This window comes from Mus pahari, chromosome 13 (genome assembly GCF_900095145.1).
Source record: "Mus pahari chromosome 13, PAHARI_EIJ_v1.1, whole genome shotgun sequence".
NCBI classification, from domain to species: Eukaryota; Metazoa; Chordata; class Mammalia; order Rodentia; family Muridae; genus Mus; species Mus pahari.
In genome coordinates this window covers 19954064-19978379 of record NC_034602.1, presented here as the reverse complement: position 1 = coordinate 19978379, position 24316 = coordinate 19954064, and the positions used below count along the sequence as shown (strand labels likewise).

The window sequence follows — 24316 nt, the reverse complement described above, 5'->3', positions numbered from 1 at the left end:
TTTTTTTTTTTTTTTTTGAGACAGGCTTTCTCTATATAGTCCTGGCTGTCCTGGAACTCACTCTGTGGACCAGGGTGGCCTCAAACTCAGAAATCTGCCTGCCTCTGCCTCTCAAGTACTAGGATTAAAGGTGTGTGCCACCACTGCCCTGCTACAATATTTATTTCTATTCTAATAGCATGAGACATCTTTCCATTCTCTAGTGTTTCCCAAAATTTCTTTCTTTAGTGTTTTGATGGTTTTATTGTGTGGTCTTTCACTTCCTTGGTGAGGCTTTTTCTAAATTTTTTGGGGAGGAGAGGCTATTGTGAGTGGAATTGTTTCTTTGATTTTTTTCTTAGTGTGTTTTCTATTAGTATATTAGGAAAGCTACTGATTTTTGTATGTTCATTTTGTGTATTTTATATCCTACCATTTTGATGAATGTAGTTATCAAATTTATAAGTTTTTCTAGGGGGTACAACTTTTAGACACGTTAATGTACAAACCATATTATCTTGTACATAAGGATATTTTTGACTTCTCCCTTTCACAGTTATATCTCTTTTACTTCATTATCTTGTTTTATTGGTCTGCTAAGACTTGGAGTACCATATTGAAGAGAAATAGAGGGCATAGAAGCCCTTGACATATTTCTGGTTTTAGTGGGAATACTTTCAGATTTTCTTTATTTAGCAAGATGCCAGCTACAGGCATGTAATAATATAGTCCTTATTATCTTCAGGTATTATCAGTTCCAAGATTCTTCATGATTTTTATCATGAAGGGATATTGAATTTTGTCAAGGGCCTTTCTGCATTTACTAGGAGAATTGTGTGATTTCTATTATAGAGTTTGCTTTTGTGATGAATTACATTTACTGACTTACGCATGTTAAAACCACTGCTGTACTTTTAGAATGTAGTCAACTCAATTGTGGATAATATTTTGGTGTGACCCTGAGTTCAATTTGTAAGTAACTTATTGAGTACTTTTGCATCCATATCCATTAGGGTAAGTGGCCCACAAAGTGTGTGTGTGTGTGTGTGTGTGTGTGTGTGTGTGTGTGTGTGTGCATGTGCTTATAAGTATGTATATGTGTGTGCATGCATGTGTGTGCATATGTGCATGTGTGAGTGTGTGTATGTGCATGCATGTGCATGTATGTGTGCATGTGTGTGCTCATGCATGCATGTGAGAGTCTGTGTCTGCATGTGCATGTATACATACATGCATGCTTGTGTGTATATGTGTGCATGTGTGTATGCATGCATGTGTGTGTGTGTGAGTGTGTATACACTGTTTATATGGTTCAGCTATCAGTGTAATTCTGACTTTGTAAGCAAATTTGAAAACTTATTTTTCTATTTTATGCAAGTTTTAGAAGCATTAGTTGTAGTTCTGTAAAGTTCTGCTAGAATTCGTCAGTGACTCCCCCTGTACCTGGGCTCCATTTAAATCACTCAGAATCCTTCTTACTGGTACTTCAATTTGGTTGATTGTTGTGAAATTATTTATTTTTATTTACTTATTTATTTTGTATCTTGTTGACTTGACTTTGGTATGTCACTTTTAGAAATTTATTTCATTTATATTTTAATACTTGGTAGACTACACCTTTTGGAAATATAACCTTATGATTTTGCCAATTCCTATGTATTATTATCTCTCTAGTAATGCCTCTAATCTTACTGATTTAGGATATCTTCTTAGTTAATTCAGATAAAAGCTTGTCAGTAATTTTAAGTTTTTCAAAGAACTAACTCTGTTTCACATTTTAAAAATATTATTTCATTGATATATTCCCTGATCTATCTACTTATCCATCCATCTATTTACTATCGGCTTGTCTGTCTGTCTATCTACTTGTCTGTCACCTGTCATTATCATTCTGTCATCATCTACCTATGGATTTAGTTTCTTGTCAAGTTTCTAAGGCTGTTAGATGCATCATTAAAATATGAATTTGACATCCATTGGACTTTGTAAAGCAGGCCCTTATAGTTATAGATGTCCATTTTAGGGCTGTCTGTACCGTATTCCATAGGTTTGGTTATGTATTATCTTCATTTTCATTCTGTTCTAGGAACGTTTTAATTTGTTTGTTGATTGTCTCAGTGAGTTATTCAAAAGTGTATTATTTAGTCTCCAGAAATTTTGATATTTTCTATAGTTTCTCTTACTGTTGATTTCTGATATTGTTACTTTATAGGCATACAGAATACAAGAAGTTATATCAGTTTTCTTGTATTCATTAATATAAGCTTTCTGTTCTAATTTGAGACTAATGTTACATTAACTAAACCTGTTGAGGAGAACTTGTATTTTTCAATGTTTAAGTAGAATATTCTATTGGTATTTGTTAAGTCCATTTGATCTATGGATCAGAATAATAATACCTGCTTGTTTCCCAGTTCCATTCGCTTGAAATATTCTTATCTATACGTTTATGCTAAGGTAGTGTATATCTTTGGAGGCTAAATATATTTCTTGGACATGGCAAAATAAAGAATTCTGGGTTTTTTTTGTTTTTCTTTTGTTTTTGTTTTATAATATAATTTAAAAATTAATCTTATTGGTATTGAAAGATACATATCAATTCCTGTCATTTTGTTGATTTTGTAGTTTTAAGCATTTCTTATTGCTCATTGCTTAGCAAGTGTCTTAGGAATGTTTTTGTAACTTCTTGAGTTTTTCATTCATTACCATCTGAATACTATTTTTGTAGCCAACATTGACTTTCTAATTTCATTGTTCTGGTTGTTTCTGTTCTCTTGGACTTCATTCAGGCCTTTATTCATATTATTTTAAAAATTCATCCATGCCATTATTTGTGATGTGCTTGGATGGTCTGGAATTTCATCTGACTTGCTCTCATTGGTAGCCATTATTATTAGACAGGGCCATTTTTTTTCTTAGCGTTCTATGTTGGGAGTCGCCCATCAAGAATTTATTTGTTGGGTGAGTATTTCTGATGGGCCTGTGTTGAGTTTCAATTTGGTTCTTGGTACTTGGTGAGTCTTGGTTCCTTTCAATGTTTCTTGAAGTTTCACCATGGAAATGATTGGTGTGGGTGTATAAATGGAGTAGCTGAGGTTATCTCACCTCAGTTGGGTGGAGGGCACATTCTCTGTCCTCACAAACTGGGATCAATGCTATGCACCAGGGGCTGAAAATGATCAGCAGAACTGTTTATCCTCTGACCTCAAGTGGCAAAATCTGCATGTTGCTTTGGGACACAGCTAGAAAGGGGAATCTTTTGACTTAATGAGTTTGCATATGTTAAAAACATTATGCTTGTGGTTCAAGGGTCAGTGGATCACGAGCCTTTTGCTTCCCCAGTGGGATGCACACAGGATATAAAAACTATAGAGGGATTTTGCAGAGACAGTAAGAGGTTCTGAGACTTCTAAACTGTCTGGACAGTCTGGGACTTGGGACACAAGTGTGCCTGTGAGGTTTTCAGTCCTTCAGATCTCTAAATTGTCCAATAGCTGTGAGAACACAGAGCATGGCACTGTGCAAGGGAAGTAGTAGACATCTACCTTGTCTGAACAGATTGAGTACATGGCAATGGTCTGCGAGACCTCCAATCTATGCTTCTGCAGTATATACTGGAGGCAGGAATTTGTTAGAGTTTTTAATCTATTATGTTGGGGACAATGCCTTAGGAGTGTGTTGTGGGAATAGGTGTCTCCAAAGTCTCTTATCTGCCTACATAAGATGTGGCCATAGAGCAGCAAATGTCCATAGTAGAGTCAAGGGGTTCTGAAAATTATAATCTGTGCTGCTGAGTTGGCTATGGAGAATGGAAGTGCATGGTAAGTTGTAGGAGTCAAATACCTTGAAACTGTCTAGCCTGAGCTGAACATATAGAGAGACAGAATATGCACAGGGAGGAGAAAGCCCTAGGACCCCTAACCTATCACCCTTTTTGGGAACCATGCTGCAGAAGTGTGCAGTGGAGTTAGGTCTAGCTGTTATGAGTGTGCGGAGCAGCCAGAAAATTTCTCTTCTTGATATTTATGAGACATTTTCTAAAGATATGTGAACAAAGGCCTATTTGCCTTTATCATTTTCAAGCATATTATGGATATAAATCATTTTAAAGATGAAGTCCATCAAATTGGAGATCTAGTTCCTGGGATAAGTCTTTGAGACTTGTCCTCATCATAGATGGTTCCTCTTAGTTGTCTCCTTGGGTTTTCTCTGGAAAACTAGATGGCCTATTGTTATCCTATTTCTCTGATAGAACTATGAATCTTCTACTTGCCTTTTACCACGATTTCCTCTGTTATCAGATCCTCTTCTCTGAACTTCGATATACACTGCTTCAGTGAAGTCTGCTCTTTCGAGAAGAGGAAGGTCGAGCTTTTTAATGCCCTGTCTCCCCTTCCTGGAAAAATATCTGAGATATATCTCTTAAAGCAGGAATTGTGGTAATATCATGATTCTTCCATGTCAGAAATTTTGTGTACGTTGGAGATAGCAGACTGTTGGCTCAGATATTCTCAGGCTCTGTTTGGTGGGGTCAAGTCAGTAGTAGTCCCCAGATTTGCAATATCTCTTGCCTAATTCAGTCTCTGTTGTATGAGGTAGAGCTGGGTGGACAAAGATTTCACCTTTCAGCTGTACTCAGCACCAACTTATACCACTGACTGATTGGTAGTAATACATGCTTTATTCTGCCTCTCTTGGAAAATAGTCTTGGGAGCCAGGATAAAAGGGCCAGAGTTCTTGGACACATTAGTGTAAAGTGGGGTTTCTTTCCTTATGCTGGAAACTGTGAAGATAGTGGTGGGTAATGTTTATTTTTCTTTTTTATTAGATATTTTCTTTATTTACATTTCAAATGTTATCATCTTTCCTAGTTTCCTCTCTGAAAATCCCCTCTTACTCCCCTTCCCCGCTCTCCAACCTACCCACTTCTGCTTCATGGCCCTGGCATTCCCCTATTCTGGGGCATAGAACCTTCACAGGACCAAGGGCCTCTCCTCCCATTGATGACTGACTAGGCCATCCTCTGCTACATATGTAGCTAGAGCCATGAGTCCCTCCATGTGTTTTCTTTGGTTGGTGGTTTAATTCCAGGGAGCTCTGGGTGTACTGGTTAGTTCATATTGTTGTTCCTCCTATGGGGCTGCAAAACCCCATAAACTCTTGGGTACTTTCACTAGCTCCTTCATTGGGGATCCTGTGCTCTGTCCAATGGATGGCAGTGAGCATTCACTTCTGTATTTGTCAGACACTGACAGAGCCTCTCAGGAGACAGCTATATCAGGCTCCTGTCCGCAAGCTCTTGTTGGCATACACTGTAGTGTCTGGGTTTGGTGGTTGTTTATGGGATGGATTCTCAGGTAGGGCAGTCTTCAGTCTCTGCTCCAATTTAGTCTCTGTAACTCCTTCCATGGATAAAACTCTCAATTACCATAGATGGAGAATCCAGAGTATTATATGACAAAACCAAATTTACACAATATCTTTCCACAAATCCAGCCCTTCAAAGGATAATAAAGGGAACACTCCAATGCAAGGAGGGAAAATACACCCTAGAAAAAGCAAGAAAGTAATCTTTCAACAAACCTAAAAGAAGATATCCACATGAACAGAATCCCAACTCTAACAACAAAAATAACAGGAAGCAACAATTACTTTTCCTTAATATCTCTTAATGTCAATGGACTCAATTCCCCAATAAAAAGACATAGACTAACAGACTGGCTACATAAACAGGACCCAACATTTTGATGCATACAGAAAACCCCCCTCAGGGACAAAGACAGACACAGCCTCAGAGTAAAAGGCTAAAAAACAAATTTCCAAGCAAATGGTAAGAAAAAGCTAGAGTGTCCATTCTATTATCAAATAAAATCAGCTTTCAACCTAAAATTATCAAGAAAGACAAGGAGGGGCACTTCATACTCATCAAAGGTAAAATCTAACAAGATCAACTCTCAATTCAGAACATCTATGCTCCAAATGCAAGGGAATCCACATTCATTGAAGAAACCTCACTAAAGCTCAAAGCACACATTGCATGGCACACAATAATAGTGTGAAACTTCAACACCCCACTCTCATGAATGGAAAGATCCTAGAAACAGAAACCACACAGAGAGACAGTGAAACTTACAGAAGTTACGAAACAAATGGATTTAACAGATATCTATAGAACATTTTATCCCCAAACAAAAGGATATACCTTCTTCTCAGCACCTCATGGTACCTTCTTCAAAATTAGCCATGAGGTCACAAAACAGGCCTCAACAGATACAAAAATATTGAAATAATCCTGTGCATCCTATCAGATCACCAGGAACTAAGGTTAATCTTCAATAACAACATTAATAATAGAAAGCCCACATACTGGTGGGTCATGTTTCAAATGTGGTGAGCTACTACTGACTATTGTCTTGTAGCAGATGTTTTGAAATGCTATTTTATTTCTCTTTCTTTGTGTAGAAAGATAGTTTCTGTACCTTTTTAAAGATTACTTTGAAAAAAAGTTTTACCATTTTTCTAGAGAATGAATCTATTCACACTATCCTGCTAGAAATCTGTTCATCACTATACTTGTTTCATATTGGTACCATACAATTACCCAAAGTGACTATGCCCACTGAATGATCAGGCCAGGTCATTGAGAAATGCCATTTGACCCTTCTTTATTCTAAGTAATATGTTTATAGTATTGTATTCCTTAGGAATATGATTGTGTGGCATTGCATAAGGTACAGAAACATTTTTTTTATAAATGAGATTTTATCCTAGGAATCACACTAGCATAAATATTTGCATGTACAGCAAGGGGTCAGTCACATCAAATAGAAATCTCCATGGCACAAAGTCAGAAGCTCATTTTCTTTGTTCTATGTAGATCATCTGTCTCACTTGGTGTGTGGTGGGATCCTGAGTAATGTTGGAAATTTTTACCCTCTTCATAATTCATTCCTACACTTTAACTACTACTAGCACCTATCTTTCCCATTAGGTACTTTGGCATCTGTGAATGGGTTCATGCCAGAATTCCTGTCTGAAGGGCTCCGTATTACATGTGGCTGAGTAATCTGCATGACCTGCTCTGACTCTGTGCTTGGATGGTGTGCTTTGAGTGTGTGTTTCCTGCTAAGAAGCTGGGTCAGTTAAGAACTTTGTGAGTTTGGTAAATTTGTTCCTTTTTCAAAATGTGGCATGGGGTGGAAGGGTGGAGTAATTGCAAAGCTCTGGACTTTTTATCTACATATGTCCTGTCTGATGATGTAATGTCCTTATCTTTGTACAGAGTAGGAAAATTCCTACCACAAATGAACCAGAGGCCTGCACAGAGTCTGCTTTATGAATACATTTCTTCAGCAACAAGGGCAAGGTTATTCTTTAAAGCAATCCCTGTGTGCTTAGACAAGTATTTATTTTTCTTATTGTACCATTTTAGGAGTGATTAAAATTGTTTGCATAGACTCTCATAAGTTATAAAGGTTATAAAGCAATAAGGTCTCTGAAACTGAGCTCAACAAGTAGCCTAGGCCAATCCCTGAAAAACACTATGTCCTAACCCAAGCTTACAATCACAGAGAAGCGGAATAAAGTAGCTGGCCCCCAAACCTATTGAAGAACATCCTGTGCAGGAGATGGCAGTGCCTTGTAGCTTACATCTCCGCATATATGGTAGCTGTCTAGGTATGTATGCTGACTTTGAAGGGTCCTCTCCTTGATCATTGCATTTTCTTCTTAGATATGACCCACTCAACGTTCTTGAATACTCTATGGGCATCACTCACAAAGCCAGAAAATAGATACCTATAGCTTTTCTGTAGTGTGTGACCCTAATCCCGGCCACAGGCTATGAGACAAAAGGTGGGGATTGCTTTGATCCTGTTGCCTCTGTGCATATGCCTGTGAGACCTGCATGGTGGCTAACTTCTGGTGTCTGTTGTGAATCAACATGACACAATTTTCTTAATTCCTCATCTTCTCAGAACACAGAGCACAGATGTTTGTCATAAGACAACCAAGGCTTTGGTTCATTTACTTTAAGAAAATTAGCTGCTGGGTAGTGTCTTGATGTAATGGCCAATGGTGTCATACTATGTGTCAGTGGGGTTATAAAAGATCTCTAAAGAAAGACTAGATCATGTCAGCTCTTATTATGGTTGTATGGTTATTTGTTCTCACATCACTACAAAGTTTTCAAACAGTATTAGCCTAGCTATTAAAATAGTGTTTTAGTAACTTAAAAATTCGTCTAGCATCAAATGTTGCTAAAATATACATCATGATGTCAGAATTTCAACTTCATGCATAACCATTGTGTTACATGCCAACTTTCTGTTTTAAAGTGAAAGAAAAAATTTTCTTGTTAGGATCAAGAAATATGAAAAATGGCTTGTAATATTGTTAATAAAGGTATCTTTTATCTATCAGGATTCTGAGGTGTCTCTAAAGTGAAGAAAATTGGTCAGAGACTACCATTAGTCTTGCACAAAACACAAGATCCCAGATAGGGCAGAGTCTTTTGTCCCCTTTCCATCCTAAAAGTAAAATGGCCAAAGTGGTCATGAGGTGGACAAAAACTGTTATACTGGAGGTGAGGTCACTTCCTTTGCGGTCCTGTTGAGTTGGCTCTGACATCATATTTTTGAATGTGCTATTTTGCTTGCTCTCAGAAAGGAAAAGAAAACAAAAGGATTTGCATTTTGCTGTTTCATCAAGGAGGTATATTGTTTCTCTCCTATTATACTAGAGAATAACAAGGAATTTTCTGCATTCTGTGCTTTATCAAATACTAAGGGACATGCAGGGACGCTAGGGACAGTGGCAGGGGAGTCCGTGGTTCTTTCTTGCGCCTGGGAAGGCCATCCTCAGTCTGAGTTCAGGGTACGTTTGTTGCACCTAGGCACTAAGATCTCAGACTACATTAGTGGAGGAAGGGCTCCCTACTGAAAGCAGAATGAAGAGAACTCTGGGGTAAGGAGTCAGATGAAGGCAGCAGATACTGGGGAACCTACAGTGAGATTTTGTTTTTGTTTGCTGTACTAGAGATCACTCCAAAGACCTGTATGTACTAGGCAAATGCTGTAGTGCTAAGCTATACATCCTTAGCCCAAGTTTGACTTTTTAAAGTTTTCCTCTTTTACAAAATACTTTAAAATAAAAATATCCTTACAGGTTTTTGTTTTGTTTTGTTTTGTTTTGTTTTTAGAATTCCATACAAAGTGTTTTGGTTACCATCATCTTTCCACCCCCCACTTCTTCTCAGATCTACTCCATGTTTCCCACCTACCCAAATTACTGTCTTTTTCCTGATTTGATTTTTAACCAATTAAGGCTCAATTTGTGCTGCTCAATATTCTTGGATGTCTGGTCTTTCACTGAAGCATGGTTGGCTTACCCAGGGCTAACCCTGACTTGTTGCATATGCTTTGTGCCTGATGTTACAACCACTGTGGATTCCTATGTATAGTTGTCTCACTGTGTCCAAAAGACATTGTTTTCTTGTAGGCATTCATTGCTTCTAGTTCTTACACTCTTTATCAGATTCTTATTACACTTCCATGGTCACTGAGTCTTGTGGGGAAGTGGGTATAGGATACATGATCTATTTTGGGCTGAGCATTCTGCAGTTTCTTATTCTCTGCATCATTCCTAGTTGTGGGTCTCTGTATTAGTCACCATCTTCTGCAAGTAGGAGCATCTATGATGAGTACTTAGAAATGTATTGATTTATGGTGTCTTAGTTAGGGTTTCTATTCCTGCACAAAACATGACCATGATGCAAGATGGGGGGGGGGGGAGGTTTATTCAGCGTATACTTCCAAATTGCTGCTTCCAAATTGCTGTTCACCAAAGGAGGTCAAGACTAGTACTCAAGCAGGTCAGGAAGCAGTAGCTGATGCAGAGGCCATGAGGGGATGTTGCTTATTGACTTGCTTCCTCTGCCTTGCTCAGCTTGCTTTCTTATAGAACCCAAGACTACCAGCCTATGGATGGAATCACCCACAGTGAGCCCTCCCCACTTAATCACTAATTGAGAAAATGCCTTACAGCTGGATCTCATAGAGGCATTTCCTCAGTTGAGACTTCTTTCTCTGTGATAACTCCAGCTTGTGTCAAGTTGACACACAAAACCAGCCAGTACATTTGGGTACAATAATAAATTGTTAGGAGTTGGTTTAATACTATCTCCATTTAGTAGATTAATAGTAGTAGTGGCACCCCTCCTTGAGTCCTGGGACTTGTCTAGCTCTAGACTCTTGGTCCAGAAATGGTGCTAGGTATGGGTTTCATCTTGTGGGATACATCTGAAATCCAATCACAAAGTGGTTGCTTATTCTTCTGATGCTTAACTTTTGAGTCAAACGCTTTCCATCTTGAAAGTAACATGGTATCCTGAGTTTGGTACCTATGATTCTGTTGACCTTTTTGTTGCTACTGTTAGCCCAAATGCTGAATGCCTAGAAGAATAATCAGATAGTAGCTCTAGTAGCTCTATTGCACCTTAAATTGGCAGTATCTCCTATTATATTTTGAATGCTCACTCCTCAGTTGAAGGTGCTAATGCAGATGTTGTGAAGTCTTTAGGTGGTAGGGCCTGCCCGGCAGAAGTGGACCACTCAGGGTAGGGCTCTATTGCTTTTGGCTGGCCCCTGGTTCTGTACTCTGCTTTATGACCTGGTGTGATATGAAACTTGCCACCATAGGATCCTGCAACCATCAGTAGCTCTGCAAGGTCTGTTCTGCAATGATACACTGAGACTCTCTGAAAGTGTACCAAAACAAATCATCCCTCCCTTATGTTGTACCTGCCAGGTATTGTTTTCACTATCTTCTAGATGCTAAGAAGAATTGTCTTTGAGGGGTGTTCTAATTTGACTAGAGCTTTCATTTATTGAGAAACCTTGTTGTTTACCCATATGATCTTGTCTCTATATTTAGAAGCTTATTGAGGTTCTTTTCAAAGACAATCTCTGTCCCAGAAGGTATGCTGTGCCACCTGGAAAACACTGTTTTGTTTTGTTCATTATTATTTGATAATTGTCAGGGGATATTTAATATTAAAGTCTTAAATATATAACCCTCATGATAGTCCTTATTTGCATATGTGATTACTGGGAAAATTTCCAAGCTCAACTTAAGGAAAGTTGAATAACAAGTGCACTTAAGATGAAAATATGCGCTTGTGGAGTGAGACCTAGTTTGTCCCAGCCCTGTAGGAAATAAGATGAGTGAGAACATGAATGACCTTAGAACTATTCATCTATGAAGAAAATATTCCATCTGTGGGCAATGGTGCACAGGTGGCAGTGAAGAATAAAATGAACATACTGTTGTCACAGTGGTCATTTAAAGAACAGAGGAGTGCTATGTGCCATTAGAAGACATCCTGCTGTAAACTGGGATTTTTAGTTGAACTTATGAATATTGAAATTGTGAGACTTTCTTTCCCTTTGAGCTACGTGAGCTAAATGAGTTCTTTAGCACCAAATGAGATCCCATTCCATGTTTGTGTTGCAGAGCTAAAGATGGTGATATATATATAATCCTGAGGGATTAAATCAAATATCATGTGCTTGGTGCCTCACTTAGGACAGATAAAGACAGAACTATTCTCTGTCTTCAATACTGATCCCTTGTCTCTCTGGTTGAAGACTGTCCTAGCTACAGTTAAGAGATAGCATGACCAAGCAACTTACAAAGGATAACATTTAGTTTGTGGGAGACAATGACCATCATGGCAGGTTTTGGTAAGGTAGGGATGCATGATGCTAAAGCAGCAGCTGAGAGCTGACATTTGATCAATAAACAGGGGAAGAGAGAGGAGGCACTGGGCCTGGCATGGACTTTTGGAACTAAGTGGGAAACCTCGTCCAACAAGGCCACATCTCATAATCCTTCCCAAAATAATCCACAAATTATGGACCAAGCATTCAAATATATGAGCCTCTGGGGGCCATTCTCATTTACACCACCATAAAGAGTCACATAATGACTGGGATAATGATGAGGGAATTTCTATGCAGATATACAAGCCTTATACTGCATACTCTCTCTCTCTCTCTCTCTCTCTCTCTCTCTCTCTCTCTCACACACACACACACACACACACACACACACACACACATCTGTTACCTACCCAACATTTAGGCACCTTTCCTTAGAATCATCCTTTACTCTGTCTTCCTCTATCAGCAAATAAGCTACTGAAGGGAGATGACTAGAAGTTGCCATATTGCACAGACACCAAGCCATGAATGGACAGGATGTACTATAGTGAGACAAGAAAGTTATACATAAAGTGACTTGGTTTGAAACATCTATCTCCTGGGAATACTCTCATACAGATGATTGATGGGAGCTCATATAAGAACTCAGGGTCATGCTACCCTATGCTTGCTGTTCTTTTATTATATCATGAATAATAAACTACCATTTTAAAAAAAATTTAAAAAGGTATTTTATATTCCAATTGTCTTATTGGGGAGAATATATTAATGGATGTGTGTGTGTCTGTTTGTGTGTATATGTGTGAATGTATGCTTGGATTCCTTATGAATCAGATGATGGAATTTGATTTTCTATAAGAAAACATCTAAAACAAATTTTAAATACTTATTACTATAACTCAAACATTAGTTTCTATACCTAGAAGTTTTTTGCCTGTAATTTTTAGAAGGTATATTTAAAAGTCAGAATGGCAATGCATTTGCAAAATTTAGCACATTAGAATGCTTCTTTTGTATTTTAGAAACCATGTATATTTCTTTATAATTATAATGGTTGTATGAGCTCTTTTAGTGTTCAGCAGTAGGTGAAGAATAACAAACAGTCATACAACGCCCAAGTAATATCCTAGTATTTCACTTGCACTTGTTATAAATATGCTTGCACAAATGATATTCTACGGAATCTATAATTTTCCATTTTATAGTTATGTAATTATATGCATTTTCTCATTTAAATTCTTTGTGGACATATATTTTAATGGTTGAGAATAATATCAACATATTTTCATGAACCATTTAATTTTATTTTGAGGTAAAATATTTTTCAAATGGAGTCTGGAGCTAAGAAGTGTAAAAGTTGAGGGCTTCAGCCCTGCCTTGGAGGGTCACTTCAGTCAGTAGCTGCGCATACACTGTGCTCTTTGGTGTCTGTTTGTGCTTGAGACTTCACTGTGTTCTGTGCTTCTCTTGCTTCTGTTTTAGTTATTTTTTTTTTACTTCTATTACAATCAATAAGAAACGTATTGCAAAGTATTCTTACACATAATTTTGCCTGAAGACATTGCTGCTCACTTCTTTATGTGGTTGCTGATAGAGAAATGACAGTGCATACAAGACAATCCTGAAGTGTTGGGTCAATAAGTGTGTATATCAACATGCAATGCACTGGCTCTGGCTGTGCTGAAACCTTTCAGTCTTTGAAAACAATTGGTAATTGAATAAATACTCCAAGGAATTTAGGCAGAGAGGAGAAAGGAAACATAAATCAAATACCTAAGTTAGATATGTCATAAGTTAATGATTTACAAAGATTTTTCTTAATTCTTAAATATACATCCTTTCATAATTTTATATATTGCTGAATAATCTAGTAAAAGCCATGGACATTACCTTCCTACAAATGGGATATATTCTCTTGAAAATATTTTTTTCTTAATTAAATTTTTTTCTTCTGTTTTTCTCTAGCAAAGCTTGATTGTGTTGCTTCAAATGAAATGTAACTTTGAAAGAAATTAAAATATTAATATGCTTATAATTTATTAGACAATTTTTGGAACTTAGCAGGAATTTTTCAAAATACATTAAAATATACTATTAAAGGCTGCAAACAAAATATACCCCAAAAGGCTGCAAACTATATTAGTGATGAAATTGGCCACAAGATCTTCTTTCCCTTCACCACCCCTCACCAGCACACAATCTATATTTTCTTTGTTTAACTGCATTCACAGAACTTTCCCAAATAAATTGTGGGCTTCTCAATATCAAAAAGAGTGATGTTTCATTTTGGCGAAATCCTGCATAGAGCTGAAATTACACTCTTTATTTATTTACTTATTTACCCAGTGCCAAAAGCAGTTCCAAGTGACTCACAAGGAAGAATTCATTCTGTCCTCCAACAACCTTGTCTCTTCTTAGTCTCCTCTCTAGATGAGAAGGCTAAGCTTGGAAGTCTTACCCAGCTTTTTAAAGTCATGCATTTTGTGGGAGGAATGCAGGTTATCAGGATCCAGTGTCTTTGTCACAAACTCTTCATAATGGTATTGGAATGTCTGAAAATATACTGCCATTTAGCATGCCCCTACTAGGAATCAATGCAGTGCCCAGTCATATCTCGGAGCCTACTGCATGGGAAAGCTTCAAATTTCCAGTGACTCATCTCTTGACCTTGGGAAGTCCCTTAAAGCAATTGTGCTTATACCTTTCTTGCTTAAAGCCTGGAAATGTCCACCCATTCTGGAGTCTTGGTGAAGACAGTATTGGGCAGTCTGTGTAAATCAGCAGCTCAGCCTCTTTCTCCCGCTCCTATGTAGCATAACGCCATTGATATGGATCCCCTGTGTGGATCTAGTGTATTAGTATACAATTTCTAGAGCTGGCTGAATAGGAGTGTTACAGAATTCGTCTTTAAATGGGTCCATGTGGGTTTACCAGTGCTCATTGACATCTCAGCTATGTGTAAACTAGAAGCCATCAGCCACAAAGGATGGGGGCTTTGATCAGTAGTAGGAGCATGGGTTCCAGGTACAAAGTTCCCCACTCACTAAAGAGCTCTCTGAGGGGTGGAAAATTCAAGCCCCAAGGAGAAGGAGCAGATTGCTGTCAATAATGCACTAACAGCCACTAAAGAAACAAAACTCTATATAAATGTTCCATTATTGGCAGCCAAAGCCTCAAGTATATGACAAGGACAGAAAAGCAGCACACAGTAGCCTACAAAGACCATCATAGCTACCAGAATTGATGGTAGCTTTTGATAAAATGTTCTTTATATATTACATGTAGTTGGAGATACAGAGATTAAAGTCGTAGATAGTCCTCAGCAAATTTGGCCATTTTCAGGCTTCAGAGTACTTTTAACATAGAATTCAGGATTCCATAGAGGGAGAAGACACCAAGAATTCAGAGCTTGACTCTTAGCTTCAACAGGGTATGACCTCCTGAAGCTGCTTCCACAAGATTCCCTGGAGACCTAAAAGGACTTCCTAGTACCCTGTTCTAGGGGTTTCCGCTTCAATAGCAGTCTCCCATTGATTACTGGCAGAAGGAATTACTCCTGTCTTAATTACAAAAATGGTGCACTATATTCACAACTATAATGGCTGTATGACCCTAGGTTATTATTCTCCTGTTATCAAGGGTTCAATTTGTTTTATTTCAATCCCACAAGACAATCTGTTTTACCCTTAAAGATCATCAATCCCGAACTGACAATAATTAGTACATCTAATTCTTACTGTTTGATGTCTACCTACTCCATTCTTAGAGAAAGCAGGCAAGTACCCAGTTGGATGGTCACAAATGGATTCTGTCATTTTAACAATGCATATCTGAAACAAAGGTAGATTAGGAGTGCTGAATGCTGGACACACATCTCAGAGAATGTTCACTGTTGGGGGATGGTTTTGTGCACTATGAATTCAGATTCTGATTTCTGGGAAATCTGGGTGCAGTCTGGACTTTGTTGTTGTCTTTATTATAAAGTATTTTCTGACTCAGTATTTTGTAAAACATTGTTTTCCATCACCTCTGATTAGTTAATAAACAAAATGGTTATTCATCCAATAGATAGGCAGCACAGAGAAGGCAGGACTTCTGGACCTAGTGAGAGGGGTCTCTGGTGGGGACCAAAATGTAAGATATTGACCAGAAGAAATTCAACATGAGTAGGTTGCCAGGGGAGTCCATGAGGGCACAGAGGGCAAGGAAGACCAGGATGACAGGGTCATGTGGCTGGAAATTAGGCTGGGGAAAATCAGGTTGAACACCTCAGAACCTGCCCAGCTTAGTGTTTGAAGCTTTTAATAAATATACTAGGTTTCCATGTCATTTGTTTGGAAGATAAAGGGGCAATAGAAAAGCCCTCCCACCCCCAATTGCTTTACAGTTTACAAGGGTTATCTGTATCCTAACAAGTTCTTATAATCTTAAGCAACCTGTCCTTATACAGACTCAAGGTATAAAAACGTTAGTGTATTATGGTCTGCTTTACCGAGATAAATTTAAATAAATGTACATTTTTAATTAGCGGTAAGTAAATGATGATCATAAGAGTTGAACATACAATTTTTTTCATTCTTTAAGCTAATTTATTATTTTTTTTTTTGTAGCATGAAGTTCTATGGTAGATAGTGCTGGATACCATGTTCTATACCTGAATCCAGTATACCACCACACAAAATTGATACAAATTTCAATAATTAGTCTGTCAAGATAGTTCAGTGGGTAAAGGTGCTGTGCAAACCTGCCAACCCAAATATGGTCCCATGGAACCCGTATCAAAGTAGGAGAGAAGTTACCATAAAATTGACCTCTGAACTCTACAGATGAGTCATGGTGTATGTTACTCACTCTCTTGTTTCCCATACATTAATAATAACAACAAAAAAGTCTTATACTAATACTGCCCCATCCAAGTCTCTGGTTTTTACTGATCAGAATTGTACTGAGGCACTGTTTTATTCCAAACACCTTAGATTGAACTATAGTACAGGACACAGAGTTTTTCTCCCCAAACAATGCGGACTATTGCTTTTGCTTTTGCTTGACCATCAGAATTTTATGCTTAAGTCCCTATTGCTTGCTGAAAACACCATGAATATTGTGTTATAGAAAAAAATTAAGCTGGCCCTGACCAGGAGGCTTCCTTCCTCCTCACTAGATTTCAGAGCACTGAAAAATGCTGGACAGGCTGTTGAGAATAAGAGTCATCAATAGACTTACCCAGTGGTGAACCCTGTGAACTGTAACAATGACCTCTGATGGACCCTGATATTGTGGCCTCTTGTTAGGCTATGCCAGTGCCTGGTAAACACCGAAATGGATGATCACAGCCAGCTACTGGATGGAACACAGGGTTCCCAATGGAGGAACTAGAGAAAGTACCCAAGTACCTGAAGGGGGCTGCAACCCTGTAGGTGGAACNACAACAGGAACTAACNAGTACCCCCNGGGTTTNTGTTTCTAGCTGCATNTGTAGCAGAAGATGACCTAATCGGCCATCAGTGGGAATAGAGGCTCCTTGGTCTTCCAAACTCNATATGACCTAGCACAAGGCAAGGCCTGGGCCAAGTAGGGGGAGTGGGTGGGTAGGGGAACAGAGGTGGGGGGAGGGGTATGGGAAACTTTCGGGATAGCATTTGAAATGTAAATAAAGAAAATAAAAAAAAAAAAAAAAANAATGACCTCTGATGCAAGATATGGTCAAAGGTGCAAAAAATGGCATGAACATTGTAAGACCAACCAACTCCATTCTCCATTCTTTGTTTTGTCTGCTCCACAAAACAAATCAAAGCAAAGCAGAACAAAACAAACAAAACATGTCTCTGTTATTATACTCTAAGGGACTGTGATTAGGATGGCGACTGTTTCTGGGGGCAACCAGTGACTAATACATTTCTAAATGACATGATACTGGACTGCATTTTAAGTAGATCTCTCTCTACCAATGGATTAGTGTGACTCTCTGAACTCATAGGGTAAGACTCTTTGTGCAGTGAGCAGTGAGTAGGAAAGGAAGGAACACATAGATCATGAAAGTGCCAAGAATACGTATCAGGTGAGTGCTCGGCCACAAACGGGACATCTGTATCAACTTCCCTAAAGCTTGAGAACCATCATAAAAGGGAAGACCGGAGCATCTTCTGAACATGACTAGACCACTGTAGCCATGACATCACAGCATCTGTGATTGCCCTCACAAAACCTGCACAAGACCAAGCCAATTAACATTTTATCATGGATGGGAAAGGAGTGTTGAGTGTCTACCCTAAATGAAGATCTATGGAAAAATGATGGATTGTGGAGGAGAGAAAGTCAGTTTTCTTTTAGACTAAACACTAGAGTCTGGCTGTATATCCAGGACTATATTGGCCAACATAAATTGGATTCAATGGGTTATTAGGAATGTGAAGCTGGTGTGGGTAGGAATGTGGGAAGAACTGAGCAGAGTTCTGGCAGTTAATATGATCAAAATACAGTGAAGGAAATTCACCAAGACTTAAAAATAGTTATTAAAAACACAATGGTTTTGAAAGCCTACTACCTTCTTGAAAATTACTATATGAGATTAGTGTGATTCTGCACTTAGTGGTATTGCTGAGATAACAGTGAAACAATCTATCCAGCAGTGCTAGGCACTCTAAGGATGTAGGCTTCTGTGGCCATTAAGAGATTCTCTGCCCACCGAGGCTGACTTAAACCTGGAAAATGTTTTTACATACCAGACAGACAAGCCTTTCAGTCACTTATGTATTCCTTTTCATATTTCCCAGTCACATTTTAATCATTGCAGGCCTTGAAGCAACAAGGCCAGAAATGTACCTCCCAGGCTGGTCTCCAGGGCAACCTCTGGCTTCCTCTAACTCAGCTCTCTGTTTTTACAACTTGCATTTTCACCTTAGCTCTTTTATGGAGTATGTACCAGTTTCTGGATGATTTGCTTATTTGTTTTTAAGTTAAGCAAATGTCCATGTCAATGTAAACAAGTGACAGCAACTGTGTAATGGACTTCAAGTTAACTTCTCCACATTATATATTTGAGAATCCAAATACCCCAATGATTTAAAGGAGTTACTAACTTTCTCCAGGTCTGTTACAAATTGCCGTATAATGCCCTCACTGTAAGTCAATATATAACACATGTGTAATGCTAGCCATATTTTTATTTGACTTAGGTTTGGTGATGGTTACACAGTCAAAGTTTGGCTCCACAAGGAAGGAAGTCAGCCTAGAGCAGTTTCTGACTGCTTGAAGCTCCATTTCCCAGGAATCCAGTTTAAGGTAGGTTGTCGGACTTTTTCCAGAAAATTCATGAATAGGTATGTATTCGTCCCAAATAAGGTCTTAATGACAAGCTAACAAAAGGATACCACTTGGGGCTAGCTTAGTGAACCAGTGGGATTTATTGGGGTTACCTAAAAGAATGTGAGTTTACTCGAAGGCAGTGATATCACTGAATAACCAGCTCCAGGAGGAGTGACTAGTCCCCCAAACCGCAGCCTTGGTATTGTCTATACCACTTCCAGGCATCTCCAGTGGAGGGACTCTCCTCCCTCCTGTTATTCTTTTATAACCTTCAGGAAGGCCTTCATGGATTTTTATATCTCTCTGTTCCTTGTGCCTTGTGAGTTTCCAAAGTTTCTTGTCCTATGAGTTCATCCTCCCTCCAGGAGGGGATATTTCAAGGAGGATCAAACAGCTATACAGAGAGATAATCCTAATAGCCTGTGTTATAGCTTTTAGCCAAAAGCATCTTATACATGTGTTAGTCATTTTTCTCTTTTATTCCACACTGCCAAAAGACAGAACCTGCTGTATTTTTGCCTCTTCATGAATTATTGGCCACATCGCTTTACCAAAAAAAAAAAAAAAAATGCTTGGATTGCAGATGTTGTTTGACCATTCTGGTAGATGGCAGGCCTGCTTGATCACTTGTGGGACAGTCTGGAGGAGAGGGATTGCACCTGCTCCTCTCTTAACCTGTTCGCAGCTCCATTGTGTAGTTCATGTCATCTGGGTGGAGAGCTGCGGGGATTAATTTCTTCTATGTATTTGTTATGGAGTTTACAAGCTTGGTAATTTTCATATTATATAAGCTTGGACATTTTCTCATTTTTCACAATGAAAAAAAATCATAGGATTGGAACCATCATCTGTGAAGTTGATGTGAACAAGTATGGTGCATAGGCCAGTAGCATCTTCAATAGGTGATATCCTTTAGGCACACAGAATGACAGGCTGGGACCCACTCTATCTGAATAGGTCTTTTGACAAGGTAACTAACTAGAATGTTTTTTTACACATTGAAGTTTTAGAAGCTCCAAGTACAGTTCTTTTTTTTTCTAGTTTGCTTGTTTTGCACACTCTTACTGTGTAGCCTGACTAGCTTGAAGATCACTATCCAGCTAAGGATAGACTTGAATTTAGACCAAATCTCCTACTTCTACCCCTCAAGTGCTAGGCTTATACATGTGGGCTCCAAACTTGCTTATATGCTTGAGGTTTATTTATTCTTATTTTATATGCATGGGTATTTTGCCTATGTGAATGTCTATGTACCAGATACATGCAGTTCCCCCCCCCCGCCCACACACATACTTCTGGAAGCCAGAAGAGTGCATTGGATCTCCTGCAACTGAGATGCAGCCCATTGTGAGTTCCCATATGTGTGCTAGGAGCTGAGTCCAGTCTCCAGGCACAGTAGCCAGTGCCCTTAACCACTGAGCCATCTCTTCATCCTGGTTTATAATTGTTTTATATAGCTGTTATTCTTATGTATCCTAACTTCTAACAGGTAATAGGCATTAAATAACCATTCATTTTAGCAAATAACCCATGAGACACTACACTATCATTTGTGTTCTAGTACCACTCTAAATCATCTCTGTGGGAAAGCATAAAAACAAGAATCAGAGTGAGTAAATCTCTTACCAAGAGTTGTTCAGGTAGTAAAGGAGACATCCGAGACCTAAGAATCCCTTGATGCTTGTGAAGTTCGAGGAGTCCTCAGATATTTTCATGATGCTGTATTAACCCTCTTTTTCTGGAGCATCTACTCTCCTAGTGCTTATGACACAGTGTGGCAGAGTGGGACAGGACATCATCTGAATCCAAGTGAATGCCACTGATCCAGTGTGTCTTGGGGTGAACTGTAGCAATAAGTATTCATTAGTGACTCCCAACATTTACCTACACACCTTACATGTGTGGCTGAAAAAACACATTTGAATTTATTTACAACAAAATGTAGTATAATTAACTCTGTTCAATGACTTCTAATATCTTTCTAATTTCTCATATTTTCTGACTTTTAGGGACAGCGCCTTAATTTATTGGAATATCATGTACAAAAGAGTTGGGAGTGTTTAGCTGATTTGTTCAAAGTTCTCGAGAGCAACAAGAGCCTCCTGAATATTGAGCATTACTCCATCAGCCAGACCACTCTGGAACAGGTACTTCACCTCAAACAGCACAGCATGCATGTTATTATTGTGTATAATTGTATGCATATAATTAATGGACTTTATTCATTAGACTTTACAATTAGATTGTTTCTTTAGCACATCATCTCTTTTAGCTAACCTAACTCAGTTTCCAAAAGTTTAATAAAGATAGCAAAAGTTAGGAGGCCTGTCTCATGTGCTTTTTTAGAGGGTACAGAGCTTTAATTTGTTCATGGAGGTGCTGGACAGCCCGTTTCATTAAACTTCCCCTTTCTAACTATTCACTCCCAAATGATGTATTCGATTCTGCAGGAGTGGAACAATAGCTGGCTCAGAGGAAAGTAAAAATTTCCTCAGACTAAGAATACCAGAAATGTCAATTTATTGAAACTATAAGGTATTGAAGTATTAAGACTTTGCAGATGACGTTTTAGTCCTTATTCTGAGAGCTGACTGTTCAGTGGATTCCTGTGTGCATGTGTGTGTGTGTGCGCGCGTGTGGTGATAAAGGAAAGGGTGGTATAAAGGCATGATGTCTGTCTTTCTAAAAATTTATTAAATTTATAAGTAAAATATAATTACTTCATTCCTCCTTCATTTTTTCTAACCACTCCCATGTACTCCATTCTGCTTCTTCTCAAGCACATTAATTATTACATATACACTTACACACACACACACACACACACACACACACACACACACACACACGTGTATGTGTGTATTCATTCTCCTAAGTCCATCAAGTTTTGTTTGTTTGTCTATGGTTTTAGAGCTGAACACTTGATAGCCAACATCCAATTAGGAGTTTCTGGGGCAGACTGATTCTACTCTCTCAGCAGTCATTAATTGCCTGTAGTTCTTAATCTAGGAGTGGGGCCATGTGAGAGTCAACATTTATGTTGGGTTGTCCATTGGGGTTGTCATAATTCAGGTCTTCTTTATGCTACAGTATTGTTGAGATTTCATGAGTGTAACTTCCCAGCCATATCTAGAATACATAGTTGCACAGCAGAGTTGGTGGGCTCTTTTTGCCCATTTGGACAGTATCTGAGACATCTCCCTTTATAATAGTCAACATCAAATGAGTCTTTTTTTCTTTCAGGTCTTTGTTAATTTTGCCACTGAGCAGCTGCAAACTCCATGCTTTCCTGTTGATTCACCATCTACTGATGCTCAGCATCTGTGCCACTCACGCATCTAGCACCAGAGGAGTAAGCCTGTCTTCATCACCGTTCACCTTCAGGCACAGCTGAAGAGCTGGAAGAAATGATCCACCAGTCATGTATTCTTTCTTTTATTACTCTATGCTTATTAATAACCAACAAACTGAAAGGTTATTCTCCAGTGTAGACTCCTTGAGAATTTTTTTTCCTGCTGATTACAACACCAGGTGTGTTACAGGTTGTCTGTGACAGACTCAGCAATGAACTGACACTAGTCCAAACTAAGAAGTGCAGGAACCAAGAGGACCTAGAATATCCAAGCTCTACACTTCATCTTCCTTTTAAATAGACCGAGTCCTTAGCAAATTGGAGTAGGACCCAGTTCAAGAATCATTTCTATTTTTTCACATCTTTAAATAAATGCCTGGCAATTTAAATGCAAACTTTCCCCAAAACTAAATATCAGTATGGTGTGATATAAAGAAATTGCTATATGCATTACTGCTTTATGCCAGTCCATCAGCAAAATTGAAGAAGTTTGTCGTTTATAACACTCTTAGAATCCCACAGACTAATTTTATGTGGTTATAGAAGGAAATAAAAGTGGGTTGCATTGTTAATTCGGATGACTGATTGTTATTTTAAAATTTTAAGCCAGTTGTTTTGAACTGTTGAGGGCTCCATATTGCATTAGCCTCATCTAGAGCCTTGTGGAAACTCATGTTCTCAGGCAAAATCTCTGAGGGATAGAATCTCAAATCCCAGGGCTGAGCCTAATATTCTGGGTTTAAACACACACAGTTGCATGCAACTGAATGGATAGTGTTGGGAGCAAATGTCCCTAGGCAAGCCTAGTTCTAGAAGGATTATACATAGCACAGAGTAACTGAATACTGAACTTTAAATATTTTTCAAAAGTTCTCCAAAAAAGTCACTCTCAGAATTGCTGCCCTCAATGATAGGGCTCCCGTAGGGTTTATTAAAATAATAAATAACACCTTACAGTTAATAAAATGTGTAAAATCAATGAGTCTACTACTGAGCAGAATTTCCAGTCAGACACTGCTGACCATTTTTTAACAGCATTTTCCTAAATCTTGATGATGGACCACATTAATTTCCTTGCAGAGTTTGGCCTTAGCCAGCATTAGCATTGTACAATAATAGCTGTGCTAGGCAGAAAAAACTCCATTGTGCCATTTTTTTTTTTTTTTTGATACTAGGACTTCCTTAAATCTGTCTTTTCACTTTTTTAATTGTAATGATTAATCCAATTATGGGCAACTTTGATGTCACTGGTTTTGATTTTCATGTATCACTCTCACAAATTATAGTTTTTGGTGAAGAAATTTGAATTTATGACTCTATGATTTTCCTTTCCTCCTATTCTGATATATTTCATTCCTTTTTTGTTGTTGAATCAATAAATACCAAATTGTGAAACATGAATATATTTATACTGCAGTGAATAAATGAGATGTGTTATAATTTAACCTGGCTCTTGAAAGTCATTGTGTTTGTGCCAGTGTCTTCCTTGCATCTTTATTTATGTCTTTGGGGATCCAATTTAATTTGGGTAAGGAGGAAATGGAGCAACTCCACATCTTTTTACAGTTTGAAAGGTTAAAATTTAATTGAGTTTTGCTCTGCAATGTCCTGCTCTTAGGGGTTCTTTTCTGTCTTTGAAGTGCTATATTCTTGAAGTTTGTGCTTCAAGGTATACCTTTGAACAATAAGCAGGAAGAAAAAGAAACCCAACATGCTAAAGTGGCACATCCCAGAAGACTGGACACAAAGGTCAAATCTTATGCTAATGTTGAAAATGCTATTACCTTTAGAAGTCATGTGGATATTTTATGCCTTTGCAGTTAAACACTTGTCTTAAGACTTTTGAGCTGAAGGTCATACAACTGAGACTTTTAAACAAACTATCTTCTCTGGAAATCATCCTGAGTAGAAACTTTATAAGGAAAAGATGACGATGATAATTCCAGAAATGTTGCCTTAG

The 24316-nt window shown here is 38.3% G+C and overlaps 1 protein-coding gene across 2 annotated transcripts in view; it reads left to right on the top strand.

Annotated features, from left to right (window-relative positions):
- The window catches only part of Abca13 (ATP binding cassette subfamily A member 13), a 433105-nt gene extending 409326 nt beyond the window's left edge, over positions 1–23779 (top strand). For both annotated transcript variants that reach the window (XM_021210848.2, XM_029545204.1), the window contains 3 exons: positions 18875–18980; positions 21014–21151; positions 22248–23779. In XM_021210848.2, coding sequence (XP_021066507.1) covers positions 18875–18980; positions 21014–21151; positions 22248–22346 — 343 coding nt within the window. In that variant the 3' untranslated portion in view covers positions 22347–23779. The remainder of the gene's footprint in view (positions 1–18874; positions 18981–21013; positions 21152–22247) is intronic.
- The last annotated feature ends 537 nt before the right edge of the window (positions 23780–24316 follow it).